Raw genomic sequence first — 17700 nt, forward strand, 5'->3', positions numbered from 1 at the left:
TCAGCCTTGCATTCCAGGAATAATTCCTTCTTGGTCATGGTATATAATTCTTTTTATTGTGCTGTTGAATTTGATTTGCTAGTCTTTTGTTGTTGTTTTTTTTCCCCATCAGTGTTATAAGTGATATTAGTCTGGCTTTAATATGAGAACAGATAGCTTTATAAAGTTAACAAGTATTCCCTCCTGTTTTATTTTTAGAAAGAATTTAAGAAGAACTGCCTCAACTGGTAAATTCATCAGTATGAGTTTTTTTTTTAAATTATCCAATTTTACTAGTTATGTCTATTTCTTCAGGATTCAATCTTGGTTGGTATTCTGTTTGTAGGAGTCTGCCAATTCCATCTAGTTATCAATTTTTTTGGCATATAGTTCTTCATAGTGCTCTTATAATCCTTTTTATTTCTGTAGAATTAAAAGTAATGTCCTCACTTTCACTTCTGATGTAATTTTTTTTACTTATACTAGCTAAAGGCTTATTAATTTTTGTTGATCTTTTCAAAGAACCAATATTTGGTTTCCTACTAGTTTATTTCTGTTCTATCTTGTACACATCTTGCTATTCTTCCTCTCAGATCACTGGATGTTGAGATACATGAATATTCTTGTTACTCCTTGAGCAAATCTTCTACTTCATGGCTTTCATATTTGGTTTCCTCACCCATTTCAGTTTGGCTTTCTCCTTCACTTGCTTTAGGTCTGTACTCAGTAACCTTTTCTATGAAGTCTTCACCCAACTTTTATAAAACAGAAATCACCTCTTCCCTATCCCCTATACTGTTTTTTTTTTTCCAAGTCATTAAATAACTGATTTTAAAATTGTGTCTTTTTGCTAGGCTGTAAGCTCAGTGGGGGCAGGGGACTTCATCTTGTTCACTATTCCCAGTTTTTAATCTGCCACATTGTAGATGCCCAAGAAGTGATTTTTGAGCATTAAGTTCTGTATATGTTAAAGATGATAATTTTTTGTAAGTTGAAAATTTCTTTTCTCTCTGCCTAATTTTTATAGTTAATTATACCAGATTCTTTGTAACTTTTTCTTTCTTGTCTTCTTCAGTTTTGTGTTGCGGTAATGATACCACAGTCTAGGTAATTTTGTAAAGAAAAGGAATTTATTTGGTTTACAGTTCTGGAGCCTGGTCCAATGTCATGAGACTTTAACTGGTTAAGGCCTTCTTGCTTCATCATAATATTGCAGAAGGCATAGCATGGCAAGAGAACAAGAGAAATTGCTTCAATTTCACGCCCTTTAAATAACTGGCATTAATCTATTCATGAGGGTGGAGCCCTCTTGATAACTGCTATTAGATCTACCTCCAGACACTGTTGCACTGGAGATTCAACTTCCAACACACAAACTTTGGTGGACACAAAACCATAGCATTCCTTTTTTTTTTTTTTTAATGTATAAAGACCTGTTTATATTTGAGATAATTATCTTTCATCCTACTTTTTTATTTTTGGAGACTTTAAAAAATATTTTAAGTTTCTAACTCACCTGGAATAAGAGTATTGTGAACTGGTAACTTAAATGATTAAAAGTATTTTTCCTCAAATGGTTAACTCATTCTCCCAATAGCATACATTTAAATGATATTATCTTTTTGCATATGTTAAAAGCCATTAAAACAAACAACAAAATATCGAAGACTGCAAACTCTGGATACAGTATGCGATTTAATTAAGCCTTCCCTACACAAGTTAAGGTGGAAAAGTTCGCCATCTCCGTTGTTGGAGTTAACCTTGGGTATGGTTTGAATTCGGGCTCAGAGCCGTGGGACACGAAGCCTAGAGGATTCCAACCCAAATGTCTCGGGGTAACCACTGTCTACTTAACACCCCAAACTCCGGTTCTGCGAAGCGGGGCGCCGCACCGGAAGCCAGCTGCAAAACAAAGAGCCACTCATAGAACCACCGCAGGCTTCCAGTTTCCGTTTCCAGCACAATGGGCTTTAGTGCACCGTGACTGAGGGCACGTGCCTCGCGACGTCAGACGTGGATTTAGAAATCCTTTGGGACGACTTATTGATTTTTCCAGGAAGGGAGACAGGTGGAACCAACCATAACAAGGCAAACACTTCATTAAAACCTGTTCAAGCTTCCCTTGAATTCCCGCGCGTTCCGTTAGCGGACCAATTATCTCGCGAGAAGAAGGGTCCTCACAAGACTCAAACTTCCTCCCCGTAACGCCGAGGTTCTGTTGGTAAACTATATTCCGGGGTGCAGTGGGAGCTCTGTGGCGCCGCCTCTAATCCCTCAGAAGTAAATCCCTATTCCCCTCCGAGAGCCAGGCCTTCGACCGCTATGGAAGGACACCAAGGGCAAGGAAGCCATGCTACCCTAGCACTCGCCCAGGCTCATTTTGACAAGGGCGAGTACGCGGAGGCCGAGGCGCTGTACTCCGCTTATATTCGCCAAGGCGCTTGTGCAGCCCCCAACGGCCCGCATCCGGGGAGGTAACTATCGCGAGAGGTGGGGCGACAGCGTCTCGGCTTAAGGGTGCGTGGCTGGGATCGTCTAGTCCTCGCGTTACTTCACCGGAGTTCCGGGGCCGCTTGTGTTTCGGAAAGACCGAGACGAGGCTTAGGACATGGCCGGGAGAACCCGAGGCAGGAGCCCGCCTCGAGAAGCCGCCGCGGGAGCGCGCGCGAGCGCAGCCTCTGCCTCCTCCTCCGCCCCCCACCCCTGGTCTGGCCGCCCGGTCTCTCCCAGAGCCCGAGGCGTGGAGCGCAGCGGGCTGTCGTCCAAGACCCAGGGGGAGGTGGCTGGTCGGAGCACCGTGCCGCAGCCGCAGCCTCGCTTAAACGTTGTCAGTTAACACAGACACGCGGTTCATGGGTGTTTAGGAAGGCATTTCCTCACATTAAGGATTCCTAAAACGTAACCATGATATCCTTGATACCAAATAACCGGTCAGTGTTGGGACTTTCCTGATTGGCCATTAAAGTACTTCACTGTTACTGCCTGGTGTGTTATTAGCCATTGATTCTAGTTAGGTTGCATATCTGGACTCCAAATCTTTAATGCCCCCCTCCGTGTTTTTTTTTCTCCTCCTCCTCCTCCTCCTCCTCCTCCCCCCCACCCCCCCAGCAGTTTATTTGTTGAGAAAACTGAATCTTGTGTCCTGAGAGTTTCCATATTTTGGATCTGTTGAATGCATCCCTCTGATGTCATTTAATGTGGTCATCTGTGAATTGGTAGTAAAATCTTGACGTTTAATTGAACATTATGGCAAGAACATTTTATAAGCAGATGTGTGTGGTTCTGCTAGGAAGTATGTAAAGTCTGGTTGTTTTCTTTTTTGTGATTTTAGCGGCCTCACCTGCCCACATCCACTTGTCCAGAGCATCTTTGGGGTTTATGCTTGGATGTGTAGCATTTGTTGTTGCTTCAAGTTTTGCCTTTGTCGTACTTGTTGATGGTGTAGAGTGGACCAAGGTGAGGAAAGAACAGAAAGGGGCTGGTTGGATTTCCTTGACAATTGAGAGAGATCTGCACCATCCTCCTCCTCTCCCCTGGAGGATTTGATTTTTCTTGTTCAGATGCCCGTAGTTTTTTGAAGTTTAATAAAAAAACCGAAGACTTGATTTTTACCATGTTAAACTCATATAGAATTAAACTAGAAAGTTAAATTGTTCTCTCAAGAATACATTGGAATTATAGTTAATAAAGTTTCTGAATGGACAGTGAGATGATGCCACCTTCTCTGCCTTACATTGCCCCCCTTGGAAAAAAAAAAAGGTAAACATAGGAAACTTAGTTTTCTATCCTTGTTTTGATCTCTGAGAATAGACCTGTCTAGTAGGTTTGAAAATATATTCAGCAGTAGATTATGTGGATGCCATCTAGACTTCCTCCATTGCATGTCTCAGCCCAGAACCCAAGTGTCCATAGCAAATGTAATTTTGGTCCTTTACCAACACAGGAAAGAAAATTTGCCGTGGCTTATTTGAAGGGACTTTATCATGTGTGTATTCTCATCTTGGCTTTGCTGCAGGACTGCACCTTTCTCAGCCTCAGTTTCTCATCTGTAAAATAAGCCTCCACTTTCCTAACAGCTCTAAAATTCCTCTAGGAAGTCATGAATTGAAATTAAATTCTGTTAACTTTCCCCTCTAACTATATCCTTCAGAGTTTAAACTTGTTTTTAAAATATTGGGGCCCTGAGTTGTTTTGAAACACCGTTTGCAATCTTTTTTTTAAAAAAATATATTTATTTTATTTTTATGTGGTGCTGAGGATCAAACCCAGGACCTTGCACATGGTAGGTGAGCTCTCTACCGCTGAGCCACAACCACAGCCCCCATTTGCAATCTTTAAATGCCTTTTACTCTGAATGCTTTATCACATTTTCTTTTTAATATCCAAAGGTACAATCATAGCTGTAATCTAATTTTCAAGTACTTTGTCTTTGCCAAAGCTAGCAAATGCTAAAAATCTACATTTGGATTAGGTAACTTGGTTAAATTTCATGACAAGAAATACTATCTTCACAGAAATCCTAACGTAAAAAAAATTTCAGTGTCAACTGTTATCCCATTTCTTTAAAATTGGAAGTAAAACTTCTGCATGAAAAAGTAGGCTTTTAGAATTTGTTGTAATGAGATCTAACTAAATGGAACATTCTGTGTGATCCTTTGAATATAAGAATTTATAACAAAACTCTGAACCTTCAAATTTATAACTAAAACCTTACTGAAGGCCTGACACTTCTTTTTTTTCTTCAAACTACTGGGTAGCAGTTCGACTAGTGTCCTAACAGACAGATGTAGGGCCTGTACCCTCTGGTTCTCCAACTTTTAACAGTGGTGTTAGTGGCATCTAGAAGTAGTCTTGTATCAATCTGTAAGGGCTTACAAAACAGAGATTTTCTAAAATTGTGGCAGTTCCTCTCCATTTTTAGCAAACTTAGACTGAGTACCTCAGCTGACCAGTGGTTACAGTGCTTATGTAAGATAAAGAATTGATATGTTAAGTAGCTGACCAATGTCACAGATATTTTCTAAGGACTACACTTTGCACTATGGGGTATAATGAAGAAATGACAGATAAGTTTAATCTGCAGCTCCTGTTTGGTTTGAATTTGAGAGTCACTTTTGAAAAAAAGAAAAGAAACAGAATCATCTCTGACTCAGAGAAGAATCCCTAATATTCTCTGTGCAGATAGTTGTCCAATACAGAGAGAGTTTCAAATAATAGGGAGGGGACTGAGACCTGTTGAACTGGTGGCTTCTTGGAACTGCAGGTTGTCCAGTCCCCTTAGGAAAGTCTGTTCACTTCAAGCTCTTGGGGCAGTCTCTGGAGCCTATCACCGGCAGAACTGATTCTGTACACAGAACTCCCAAGTTAACTGGAATCTATCCTCCCTTTAGGAGCCAGCCTGGTGTTCTTCAGCTAAGGCTGGAGATCACTCTCTGGAATCAATGTATTGAATTTTCATCTAGGGTTAACTAGTATTTATATCTTTGGTGGAAAATGATTTTAAGTCCCATTGTTTTAAGGTCACTTCAAATTTTGAAAGTAAATTTGGTGGTTCACTTTGTGATCCATCCGTAGCAAACTTGAACTTTGGGCTGCCTTTCCCTTCTTGCTCAACATGATTTGATCTGTCTTTTTTGCCCTGCTGGTGTGTGCTTAGAAAATGAAGTCATTTTAATATTATATTCAGCAAAACATGTTGGCAGTGAATAGGAGTGTTGAGCACCCTATAAAATTCATGTGCTTTTCAGTTTGACATCTTAGTTCTGTAGCCCTACAAAAGTAACGGGATTAGACAAAAATTCATTTATTTACTTGCATGATTTCTCAGTGTAGATAGACAATGCATGTTATAGGTTATGAAGTTTGACAATGCCTAAAAGAATATGAAAATAGAAATGAGAGGAATTTGGTAATACTGTGTTTTTAATGTGAACTTTTTGTTTAAAGCAAATGCATCCCTGAGGATTTGGCTACTGCGTATAACAACAGAGGGCAAATCAAGTACTTGAGGGTTGATTTTTTTGAAGCCATGGATGACTACACATCTGCCATAGAAGTTCAACCCAATTTTGAAGTTCCATATTACAACAGAGGGTTGATACTGTATAGGCTGGGTAAGAAAATTTTAAATTTATCTCTTTATTTTTGCTTTCCTTCATTGATTGTATTGTTATTTCAGAGCTATTAAATGTTGTGAAACAAATGTAGCAGTCATCAAGTTTTAAAGGTAACACAAACTTTAGGTTTAGAGCATGGAAGGAAGAAGAGTACCTGAGTTTATTTTAGGCTTTTGATGGCCATTATAGATCACAGCAGAGCACTGGGGTGGGAATTGGACCTGGGTGCAGGAGTGGGGGGCACCCCATTACTTTGTGCCTCTGCATTCCCAACTGCATAATGAGGGTGATGGAGATGGTCACTTTTGACACTTTTCTGAGTTAAGATCTCTGAAGACCCTTGAGACAATAGAAAGTAAAGAAGTTTCAGATCCCTTTATTAAAGGGATTGTGGATCCTGTTTCTCATTTAAAGTTAAAACTAAAACTAATTTTCTATTTCTCAATTTTACTGCAGTTGTATAATTTTGTTAAAATTTTAGGACTTATGCTACTTAACCTTAATCTATTAAATCTTATAAATAAAACACAGCCAACTTCATTTTTTTTTTTTTTTCCTGCTATACGGGGATCAAACCCAGGGCCTTGCACTCTACCCCCAGCCCTCCACAGTTAATTTTAGGTGTAATTATTCCATAAGAACACACAAAATTAATTTACACACCCCTATATTAAGAGTAAAAACTTGGTATACTACAAGTAGTCAAAAGTCATAAACATAAAAGTTGTATGTCCAGATTTTGCTATGAATAACATTCACAAATACTCAGCTTTTTTTCTCTTTTATTTTTTGGGTTCTGGTACAGGATATTTCGATGATGCTTTGAAAGATTTCAAGAAAGTACTAGACTTAAATCCTGGATTTCAAGATGCTATTTTGAGCTTAAAACAGACTATTTTAGACAAAGAAGAAAAACAAAGAAGAAATACTGAAAAAAATTATTGAAATTTTTAACTCAGTTGAAATGTTAATTCATGATCTTTACATCTGCGTCTTGGGGCTCTAATTTAGAATAGCTACTTTGATTTATATTTAAGATAAAAAGATTCATGCATTGGTACTGAGAGTTCATGTATTTAAAGTTGTTAATTTCAGGTTGAGAAACTGTTGAATGTAAATAAGTAATATTAATGTATAATTGCATATAATTATAGTAAAATATTTAAAGAAATGTATGGTATTTTCTTCAGTGGAACATTTTAATTTTTAAATTCCCAACTTATAATTAAAAATTTTTCATCTATAGAACAGTTGTAAGTATAATACAGTCAACACCTATAAGCTCTTCACTTGGATTCATTAGTTGTTAACACTGTGCCACATTTGTTTCTCCTCTATGTCTAAAATTAATACATTTTTCTGAACCACTTCATAATAAGATAAACATCACAATACTTCACCCCTAAGTGTTTCAGCCTGTCCCTTCCAAGAATAAAAAGCATCCTTGTTATAACAACAATATTATTATAATACCTAATATGAATTAAAGTGTCACAAAGCCCTCCATATCCAGTCCAAATTAGATTTACCAAATTATTCCCAAAATGTGTAGATTTTTATTTCGGAGTCTATAACCAATCAGGTTTCATTGCATTGTGTTATGTCTCTGATTTCTTTTAATCTAGAATCATTCATCCCCTGCTCATTTTTTCCCCATTCCACTTGCTTGGAGAGTAAAGCTGTTTTATGTGACCAGGATACACAGACATTTTGGGCTTAAAAATAAAGATATGTCCTGCAGGAGAGCAGTTTGAAAGAACTCAACTTATACTTAGTTTTCTCTAGAAATCATTGATAAGACATTAGAATTTTAAATATTGCACATACTTTTCTGTCTCTGGATAATGACCATAATTATTGTCATCAACTTTTACTGAATACTTACTATATAAGCAGCACTGTTCAAATTAATGATTTTGCAGGTGGGGTGGAGTGGATAGAGAGGTAAGGATTTGACAGAAACACATGGTAAATGTAAAGCTTTGAAAGTTCCATTTTATCATGTGCTGCCAACAAGAGATTGGGCTCTGATGAGACTCAAGAACTGGGACAAGCTTGAAGGGAAAACAAGCCAAAGCCAGCACGTCCCATCTATAGTGGAATATTTTTATTGTTGTGGTTTGGCTTTCAAAGATACAGACCCTCATCTTGAGATCTACCAAACTAGTTGATTGCTGCTGCAGGAAAGCTGTTCTGGAATGGAAATTACCCTCCTGGGGAGAAAGGAAAGGGTGTTTGCCTATTGTCTCCAGAGGAAGGCGCAGCCAAGCTTCAGTGGCCTTTTGAGATGCAATAACCATCATCAGCCTTAATAATTTTCTTAATTTTTAAGTAAAAGAGATCTCACGAAGCAGACAAACTAATTGCCTTGTTTGTAGTTCATAAATAATATCTGGCATGACACATGGAGAATTTGGGCTGCAGGTGAATGACTATGAAGAGGAAATTAAGTTAGATGGCCAGAAATAAGGTCTATATTCTGGAATTAGTCACATTTTCCAATATGATTTATCTTTTAGTTTGTTGGAAATGTCTTTAAAAGAACTTATAAAGTTGCATGAAGACAGAAAAATCCCTTTTAAGAAAACTTTTTTTTTTTTTTTTTTAAAGCAAAGTCTCTAGACCTTGGGAGAGCTTAAAGCTATTCCGTTCAAGAGAATCAAATACTTAAATGCTACTTATATAACTGTATTTTTTTTTTCTTGGCTTATATTCTCTTTACTTTACTCTTGCCTCAGATCAGATATAATATGAAAAAGAAAAATTGTTTAAAAAATTTCATTTGGTTGTCTGGATTTTATTATTCAAAGTTTCTTCATCCTTTTAAAGGAAAAATATCAGTGAAGTTCAGAATCAGCACTACCTTATTGAGAATGGATGGACTTATTTTTTTTCTCGTAACTGGAAATAACAAGGGAATAATACATTTATCTCATTTATGGTCTTCAAAATGAGGCATTATACATTTGGGTTCTAAGTTTCTGGTTGCCTAAATAATACCTTTGATATTTACCTTAAAGATACTCTTATGTTCATTATTGTTCCCATACTTCAGAATTTGTTCAGTTCTTTTCATTTTCTTACTAGAAAAGTGCCTAAATTGAATTGTTCCATTTTTTCCCTCTACAAAAACAAAGTAGAAGAGAATTATAGTTTGTTATAAGAATTGTCTTTCTCAAAGTACAGTAAAATAGAATAAATGGACTTATGTTACTTTTGAGATTACAAAGTTATTCTTAGCACTAATTGAGAAGCGTGAAGCTATTTGTCTTTTTCGGAAGTCTGGAACTGAACAAAACCCTGGACTGATTTTACAATAGCAAACTATGGTACAGCTGGTGAAAGCAAGCTTAAATTTCCAAGTCAGCTTTTAGTCATCATCAGATTATTCTTTTCTGAATCTATGTTGGGTTTGTGTCTTTTACTAGCTTCTCTATCCTAAACATAGGCTTGGCCCTCTGCCATTTTGTAGGTCATAAGTCTTTCTCAGTGGGCATAATATAATTATCCTCACCACTCAGGGCAAATCAGTTCAGTATATATTCTGGCCTCAACAGCCCATCTCTGCTGAGTCTAGTCCCCTTAAAAATTTAACGAGAAGTTTCAAATAATTAAACCTATCTCTTGCTTAACAACTTCCATTTGTCCCTGAAAATGCTTTTTCTAACTGAAAAGCCATTAAATCAAAAATATTTGTATTACTTTTAATTGGAAAAATTATGAATTCCATTTTATTCCATAATACTCACTTTTCACAGGAAAACAAATTGTTTCAACAATGAAAACAAGTGTAACCATTGGAAAGTGAGCAATTTTCACACAAACTGTTATAACATGAATGTTTACTTTTTTTAATGCATTAAAAAAAGCCTTTTTGAGATAGAATTCATCTATTTGAAATGTACAGTTAGATGGTTTTAAAGTGTGTTCAGTTTCTGCACCATTTTTTTTTCAAGCTTTTTGGGTTTCGTGCTCTTTCTGCATGCAAACTGTACTTAATAGTGTTATAACACAGAAAAGCACCCTTAGGCAAATTAAAGACCAAGCATGGGTGTGCTTCAGAAACATAATAGCACATGCTCAAAACAGATGAAAGATGCCATTTCTGGTTTTGTCCAAATATGCAGCATGATACTAATTTGCTTCATGTGATAGTCTTTGGCTAGAAGCTGTGTTAAGAAAATTAGTAGGTATGTCTCTGCCTGCAGCTGTGGTGTTGAATTTATTTAGGGTGTTTGGGCTAATAGACTGTTATTTTTAAAAAACTGATTGTTGACATACATGTGTTCTAACTTTTCAAGTGCCTAGTAAAAAGTAGACTGTGCTGTTGCTATGTGAGCTAAGTGTGTAATTTTAACTGCTTCTACATAAATTCAGATTTTAACATTTCCTATATTTCTCAAAAATGTGACAGTAAATTAGGGGAAGGGGATTTCAATCACAAATGGCACTTGGTCGGGGGTTGAAGGGAGACTGAGAGACTTGTTGCATTTCATATATAATGTTAGGAAACTTCAAAAGACCACATTTTACTCTTTCTGAAAAGGAAAGGAAGATGATAAATACAGTTTTTGGAAAAACTGTCAGGTTAAAAAACAGTTCATAGGTAAAAACAATAATCCATGTAGTAAAAGACAATTTAAAAACCCTGTAAGGAAGTAAAAAAGCAGAAATTATGGGCTGTGAATATGTACATAACCATGGTATAGTACTGTGGATCAGCATACAGTCATACGTGTAGCAGGGCAGAGAAGAATGTCTTTTTTCACAGGGGAGGAAGCTGCAACTAAGAAATTCAGTAACTTGCTCAGAGTCTGCCCCAAATCCTTACAAATATCTGAAACTGCAGTTTGTACCAATTTGATATTTTTGTTGTTGTTGCTGGGCAGGCATCAACTCAAAGCAGATATATAGACTTTTTGGGTCCTGATAAAAAATTTAAATTGCTCATAAAATGTTTTAATACTTATCAAGGTAAGTATCCAAATGATGTTAAATATATTTCAATTTTATAATGCAACATTATTGCAATGCTAGAATTGCTTGTTGGTCATTTTTCTTTCTGATTGAAAACAGACATAAAGGATGGTGAAAAGCAGATTAATATTATGAGCAAACTCCATTTGGAAACTTTAAAACTGTGGCTGCCCGTATGTAAATTTGTATCTTATGTTAAGAAACAGCATCCAACACTTAGAAAAAATGCAAAAGGAGGAATTGCATGTTCTTTCAACATCATACTGAGCTGTCTAACAGACCCATCTGAGGACTGTTTAATTCTACTCTTGACTGGGGGCCAGACTCTGAGGTTACATGTAACTTGTCAATTTTTGTTCAGAGGAGATGCAAATGAACTGTCTGGTAGAAAAGATAACCCTAAAAGCTATGGTTTTGTTGCCCTAAAGAATGCTAACCAGTTTTGCATCTAACCTGGCAACTTTATTCCCAGTTCTTCATTGCCCATAAATACTTAGCTTTTCAAATGCTGTCTTATCACCTGGGTGGTTCTTTCATTAATGAGTTAAACATTTATCATATTTTCATTCCGTGTTCTTTTAGGAGCCATGCCTAACTTTTCAAAGTTTTAGCACTGCTATTGAAAGAAATAAACACCGTAAGGAGAGCTTATTATTATGTACTCATTATTTTATCAGGTATAAAAGAAAAGGGGGACTGAAAGTTTCTATTTTCGTGTTGCCTGTTTCTTTAAAATATTCAACCCTGTTTGGATTGTGTGGAGATTTAATTGAGTTCTGGGTAAAGCAAAATACAGGGAAGACCTTTATCTTAAATTAAAACACATGTGAAAGTACTCCTTTAAGAAGTAGCAAAAGCTGCGGAATATAATGTAAAAAGTGAAAGTTCTCCCATTATTCCCTTTCTGACTCCCTTGGGTCACCATGGTTCATATCTGCCCTTCCAGGCCTTTTTCTTTGTACATATATATGGACACATGTATGCACACACATGCAAAGGATTATGTTGTATGTACCATTATTCGGTAACTTAAATAATTTATCTTGGCCATTATTCCCCATGAGGACATAGAAATCGACTTCATTTTTCTTAGGCCTATAATTTTAAAAACCACTTTAAAAATGATTGCCAATTTTTTGTCATAAAGTATATTTATGGATATGGAAATGACAATTAAAACAGTCAAGGAGGTGTAAATGAAGAATTAAGACCCTGCCCCACATTCCCCTCCAGAAGTAATCACTTTTAACCAACACAGTGGGAAGCCATGGATTAAAAGCTCCTTTTCCGATTCCTGCCAGTTACTTCTTTAAAAATTACTTTTAGTTCTGTTCGATACCTTAGTGACTGTTTTTTCTAGGCAATTTTGACTACCAAGAATACCGCTGAATATCTTCTTTTGGCAGTCTATTGTTTTGAACCTATTTCCACTTAATGATAGAGCTCTTTTAAAGTAGAGTTGATGTGGCAAAAACTCACCTTATCCCAAACCTAGCTTTCAGTCTTGCGCCTGTAGCTGACGGCATCTCTACTGCACCAGATCTTCAGGCCTGACTTCAATTTCATTGTACCAGTAGCAGACCCAGATTCCAGCAACTTCCATCTCCTCATCCCAGGATATGACTCTGTGTCTTACAAGTCTCCTGCTTTGCTTTCATCTGAAAAGTATATTTCAACACAGTCACCAGAATGAGGGGTAGATCTCAGGCTAGTGCCCAGAAACTTTGCTCTTGCTGTTCCTGCCATGCATTGCTTGCCCCTTGGCCTTATTCTGGCCCTCTTCTGACCACTCTGCTTAAAATTGCAAATCCCGATCATACTCATGTCCCTGTATTTTTTTTTCCATCTACCCATACCACATTTTGTGTATTTTGTCTGCCTGTTTTCTTCCCACTGTCAGGTAGGGCAGGGGTCTGTGTCTGCTTTATACACTCCTATACCCTCAGCCCCTAGGACTGTGTGTGGCAGGCAGAAGAGCCTCAACTGTGTGGAGTGGTTCAAGGAACAACTCAATTGGAATCTGCTTGTGTACTTGCTGTCTAGAGTTTTCGGATTCATCACTGGCTGATAGGTATGAAGTGGATAAGACCCTGAGAAAGGACCCAATTTGTAGTTAAGTTTTCATTTTTCTTAGAACAGCTTACACTTCTGGTTTAACTTAGAGGAAGAAAGTCTCTAAGAGGTCAAATTCAGCAGGGACTTTTAAAAAAATACAGCATTGTAACAGGTACCTGTGATGGCTTTAATTGAATTGATTTAAAAATAAAGATATGTGAAAGCCACAGATACCTCTGATGAGATGTTATTTGGGAATGGGATTGCTGCAGATCTGATTGGTCAAGATGATGTAGATGGAAGCCAGATCTTTCATCCACCATTCCTAGTGTCCTTATGTGAATGGTGTTCTTATAAGGAAAAGGACATTTGAATACAGTCACGGGCCTTCCATCATGAAGGCCTTATGAAAATGGCAGAAGAAGTTGGAGTGATGCTGCCACAAGTCAAGGAACACCCAGGGCTGCCAGAAACCAGAAGAGCTGAGGAGATTCTTTCCCTGTCATTGGAAGGAGCATGGTTCTGCCTACGTCTCCATTTTGGACTTCTGGTTTCCAGAACTGTGAGAGAACAAATCTCTGTTGTTATAAATCACCCAGTTTGTGATATTTTGTTAGGGCAGGGCTTGGAAACAAGAACAGTACCCAATAAATAATCCAATTTTCAGGCGACAAACCTTTTGTGTATTTTTGTGTTTTCGCACCCACAAATGAAGCTCTATTAAGAAAAGGGTGGGTCTTTTGTTGGTTTAGCCTATAAACTAAAGATTTCCAAGGCAAGGGAGGGTAGAGAGAGGGCTGTGTTTCTTTATTTGGTCATGACCCTGACTGAATCAGGAAAGGAACCCATGACTAAGCACCATACAAAACATGCTGGTTTGCTCTGGCTGCCTGCTGAGAAATTCATTATCACCCTGTGTGGCTTCGAGGCACTCAACTTTTGGAGAACTGAGGCTCTTCTGACTTGAGATTGGAAAAGTGGGAGTCACTCAGGCTGCCAAACAACAAACCATTACTAGCAAGCCAGGTGAAAAAATATCCAAGTTGGCTGAGCAGACAGGAATGGGAGCTGTCAGTCTGGGGCTCACAGAACAGTAATTATTTCCATCATGAAGACCAGCTGCCAGTAGACTTATTGGAATTGGACCAGCTTCTTGAATGGGGAGGGTGAGGTGGATACAAATGGAGTGAGGCACCTGCACGTGGAGCCCTAAGCCTCGATCTGTCACTTCCACCAGCGTGTGACAATGGCCGGTGTCCACTTTTCTACCTTTGCTGCCTTTCTAAGTATTCTCTCCAGGAGCACCTTCTTTTTCTCATTTACTTAAATCGTCTCATTTTTCAAGGACTAGCCTAAGTTCCAACAACTCTCATTAAACCTTCTACACCAATATCAACCCACTCACCCCCATTCTCCAATCTCTATGACACTGATGGTCTAGACAGAGCACCCTGGCTGCTGAATGTGGTCCACAGACTGGCAGCCTTGGCATCACCTGGCCTTGTGAGAAATGCAGAAAAGGTGTAGCTTAGTGGTAGAATGTATGCTTATCATGTGTGAAACCCTGGGTTCAATGCCCAGCAAGCCAGAAGCAAGAAGGAAATGCTGCCTCTTGCACCTGTGCCTGACCTACTGAATCAGACTTTGCAGCCTAACTGATCCCGAGGTGGTTCTCATGTATACTAAGGCATGGGAAGCACTGGCCTGTTGCATTCATTCTCAGTGTGGTCTTTTGACCAGCAGCACCAGAAGGAACCAGGAACTTGCTCTAAATGAAGATTTGAGCCCTGCTGAAAAGTAACTGAGTCTGACTCCATGGAGGGAGGCCCAACCATCTGTGATTTAATGAGTCCTCTGGAGATTCTGATGCACACTCAGGTTTGAGAACCACCCCTCCATAACATTTAGCTTAGCTTCTAAGTATGTTCTTTCATTCCATGAGTGTTCATCTCCTTCTTCAAAATGGGGATTTGGGAGCAGGAGCCACGTTGGTTGTGTATATTTTTGGCACTTAGCCCTATTCTAAGCCTAGGTCATACATGTCCAAGGGTCATTGAACAGTTTTTGTTCCCCCTACCGTCTCTGAACAATCAGAGAGGGCTGGGAGCAGTACAGGGCAGCTGGAGGCAGACCTCCCTTTGTAACAGCCTCGAAGGACTGAGTTTTTGAGAGGTGTTATGCTTCCTCTTTCAAATTGGAGACCGGCAATACCATGTAATTTTGTTATCTCATCACAGCCTGACTTGATCCAGAATTCTGTCTCCAATAGTTTTATGTGGGTTTCCTCCCTGGAAAAAGTCATTTTTATTTGCTATTAAAATAAAGCATGCTGGCTGACTTCCTTTTTCTGGATCAATAAGTCCTTCATCTGGGCAGTGGCCGTGCTGGCTCCTTAGGCTTGCAGTATCAGTGAGAAGGAATCTCAGACATGACTAATGTACAGCCTCCTCAGGCTTCCTGCTCATGAACTCTCATAAATCGCTGCTGTGTTCCATCATCGTCCATTAACGCCACAGCAAGAGTTCTGGGCTGGAGAGCAGATCGTCCTTGCCCCCTGTGCTCTTCCTCCTTGGGCTGGCTGCTTTCAAATCGCCAGACATAATTCCTTTGGACTTGCTTCATGGGCATACAATTTTCATCAGTCATAGAACTTTTGAGCTGGAAGGAACCAGAGGAGTCATCTGCTCCTTTATTTTACAGGTAGACCAACAGAAGAGGAACTTCTGGATTAAAGTTTATGTGATTGGTTAACAATAGAATTATGACCAAAGCCAGTTCTTCTCTCAATTTGGAAGAGTAGTGGTGACTTCCAGTTAGGGGAGCCCCTCAGTTACACATATATTCATTATTTCTGACACCAAACCTTAGACCCACACCAGTATTCAGTTCTTTGCCCAGGACCATCCTCTAGGATTGGAGCCCTTGATCCAATCCTGTGTGGAATTATGCAAAGGTTCAGCGTCTAACTCAGAGAAGAATGTTATGGGCACCCAAATCAAGTCCCCAAAGTAAACAGGATGCTCAAACCATAGATGAGTTGCGGGGAGGCACATGTCTCAAACTGTGGGCTATAGGAAAGGAAGCTGGCCTGAAGGACCTTGGGAAAAGGAGACATTCCAACCCCACCAGGTTTCTGCTCACTGGTTACAGATATGGGAAGAAGAATAGAGATTTCAGATTAAACCCCAGGTCCAGGGGAAGACAACCTATTGGAAGTAGGGGTGGGAAGAAGGAGGATGAGAGATCGTTAGAGCACCTTCCAATAAGGCAAGTGTCCGTTATTTTCCATGTATCAACATGGAAGCTGCATAATATCCCTTCAAGACAGGCAGATCTGTTTTACCAAAAGAGACCCTCAGGTGGTTCAGTGAGGCTGTAGCCAAAATTAGGAGACAGCCCCCAATTCTATTCTTTACACCCGAGTTTCTTCCAGGATGACTAACTTGTCCTGGCTTGCCCAGGACTTTCTCTGTTTTGAAACTGGAAATTCAGCATCCCAGGAACTCCCTCAGCCCAGGGCAAGCCTTGCTCCTCTGTCTTTTTGTCCCACAGAGGACAGGAGTTCTTGCCAGAAGCCACCCTGGCCTCAAAGGTACTGAGTTAGGCCTGCTCTGCTTAGCTGACTGGCGCCTGGCACCAGGGCAGGCTTCTGGCTCTGCAGTCCAGTGGTGGAGGTGGGATGGAGCCACAGCCCTGGGGCTGGTTGTGGCTCTGCCAGCCGCCAGGCCATCCCACTGCACTTTCCTGTGGAGGGTTGGTCATGGGTAGGATTGTGGCTGTCTTTTTCTACTTTAAGTCATACCTACAAGAAGTGGGACATGAGGGAGACAAGCAGGAAGACAAATGACTCAGCCCCTGGGACCAGTTCTTCTGCCTGGGGAAAAATGTAATTGCAAGGGTCAAAAACTTATTCAGAGTTGCCTCAAGGCAAAAGGGACTATATTTGAAGGACACAATTCTCACAGCAGCAAGTCAGGCTTCATGAGCAGCTTGGAGAGTGGAGAGTGGAAACAGCTTCTCACCTGCTGGTCCTGTCCAGCTCAGCCTTGCTGGGGTTCTGAAGGACCAGGAGTAACATGAGGTTTAACTAATTGCTAATGTGGACAGGCAGATCTGGAGGCCATGCTGGGCTTCTCTGGGAGAAGGACTGGGTAGGAGAGAAGGGGACACTTCCTTGGCAATAGAGTTTCAGAATTAGGACATGATCCTAGCTGTCAGCAGAGCAATACAAAAGGGGAAGGGCTGAGCTCTGCAGCTTGGTTCTTTTTTTTTTTTTTTTATTTTTTTTTAAATTTTTTATTGATTATTTAAAGCATTACATAGCTCATGATATATCATCTTTCATACATTAGACTCAAATTGTGTTTTGAACTCCCATTTTCACCCCAAATATAGATTGCAGAATCACATCTGTTACATATTCACATTTTTACATAATGCCATATTAGTGTCTGTTATATTCTGCTACCTTTCCTAACCCCTACTATCACCCCTCCCCTCCCCTCCCCTCCCATCTTCCCTCTCTATCTCCCCTGTGCAGCTTGGTTCTTGATCCCCACTAGTGGAGAAGTCG

At 39.3% G+C, this 17700-nt stretch overlaps 1 protein-coding gene across 2 annotated transcripts; it reads left to right on the forward strand.

Annotated features, from left to right (window-relative positions):
- The first annotated feature begins 1664 nt into the window (after nt 1-1664).
- On the forward strand, nt 1665-10433 carry TTC32 (tetratricopeptide repeat domain 32). 2 transcript variants are annotated; one of them, XM_081263854.1, is made up of 3 exons: nt 1665-2453; nt 5926-6092; nt 9854-10433. In XM_081263854.1, exons 1-3 carry the CDS (start codon nt 2302-2304, stop codon nt 9901-9903), a joined length of 369 nt encoding a protein of 122 aa, XP_081119980.1. In that variant the 5' UTR covers nt 1665-2301; the 3' UTR covers nt 9904-10433. The 2 variants fall into 2 exon arrangements, with proteins under 2 accessions (XP_081119980.1, XP_081119979.1); XM_081263853.1 differs by lacking the exon at nt 9854-10433 and adding an exon at nt 6901-8699 and having other exon boundaries at nt 1666-2453.
- The last annotated feature ends 7267 nt before the right edge of the window (nt 10434-17700 follow it).

The sequence above is a fragment of the Spermophilus citellus genome (assembly GCF_964194105.1).
Source record: "Spermophilus citellus genome assembly, chromosome: 13".
In the NCBI taxonomy this organism is placed as follows: Eukaryota; Metazoa; Chordata; class Mammalia; order Rodentia; family Sciuridae; genus Spermophilus; species Spermophilus citellus.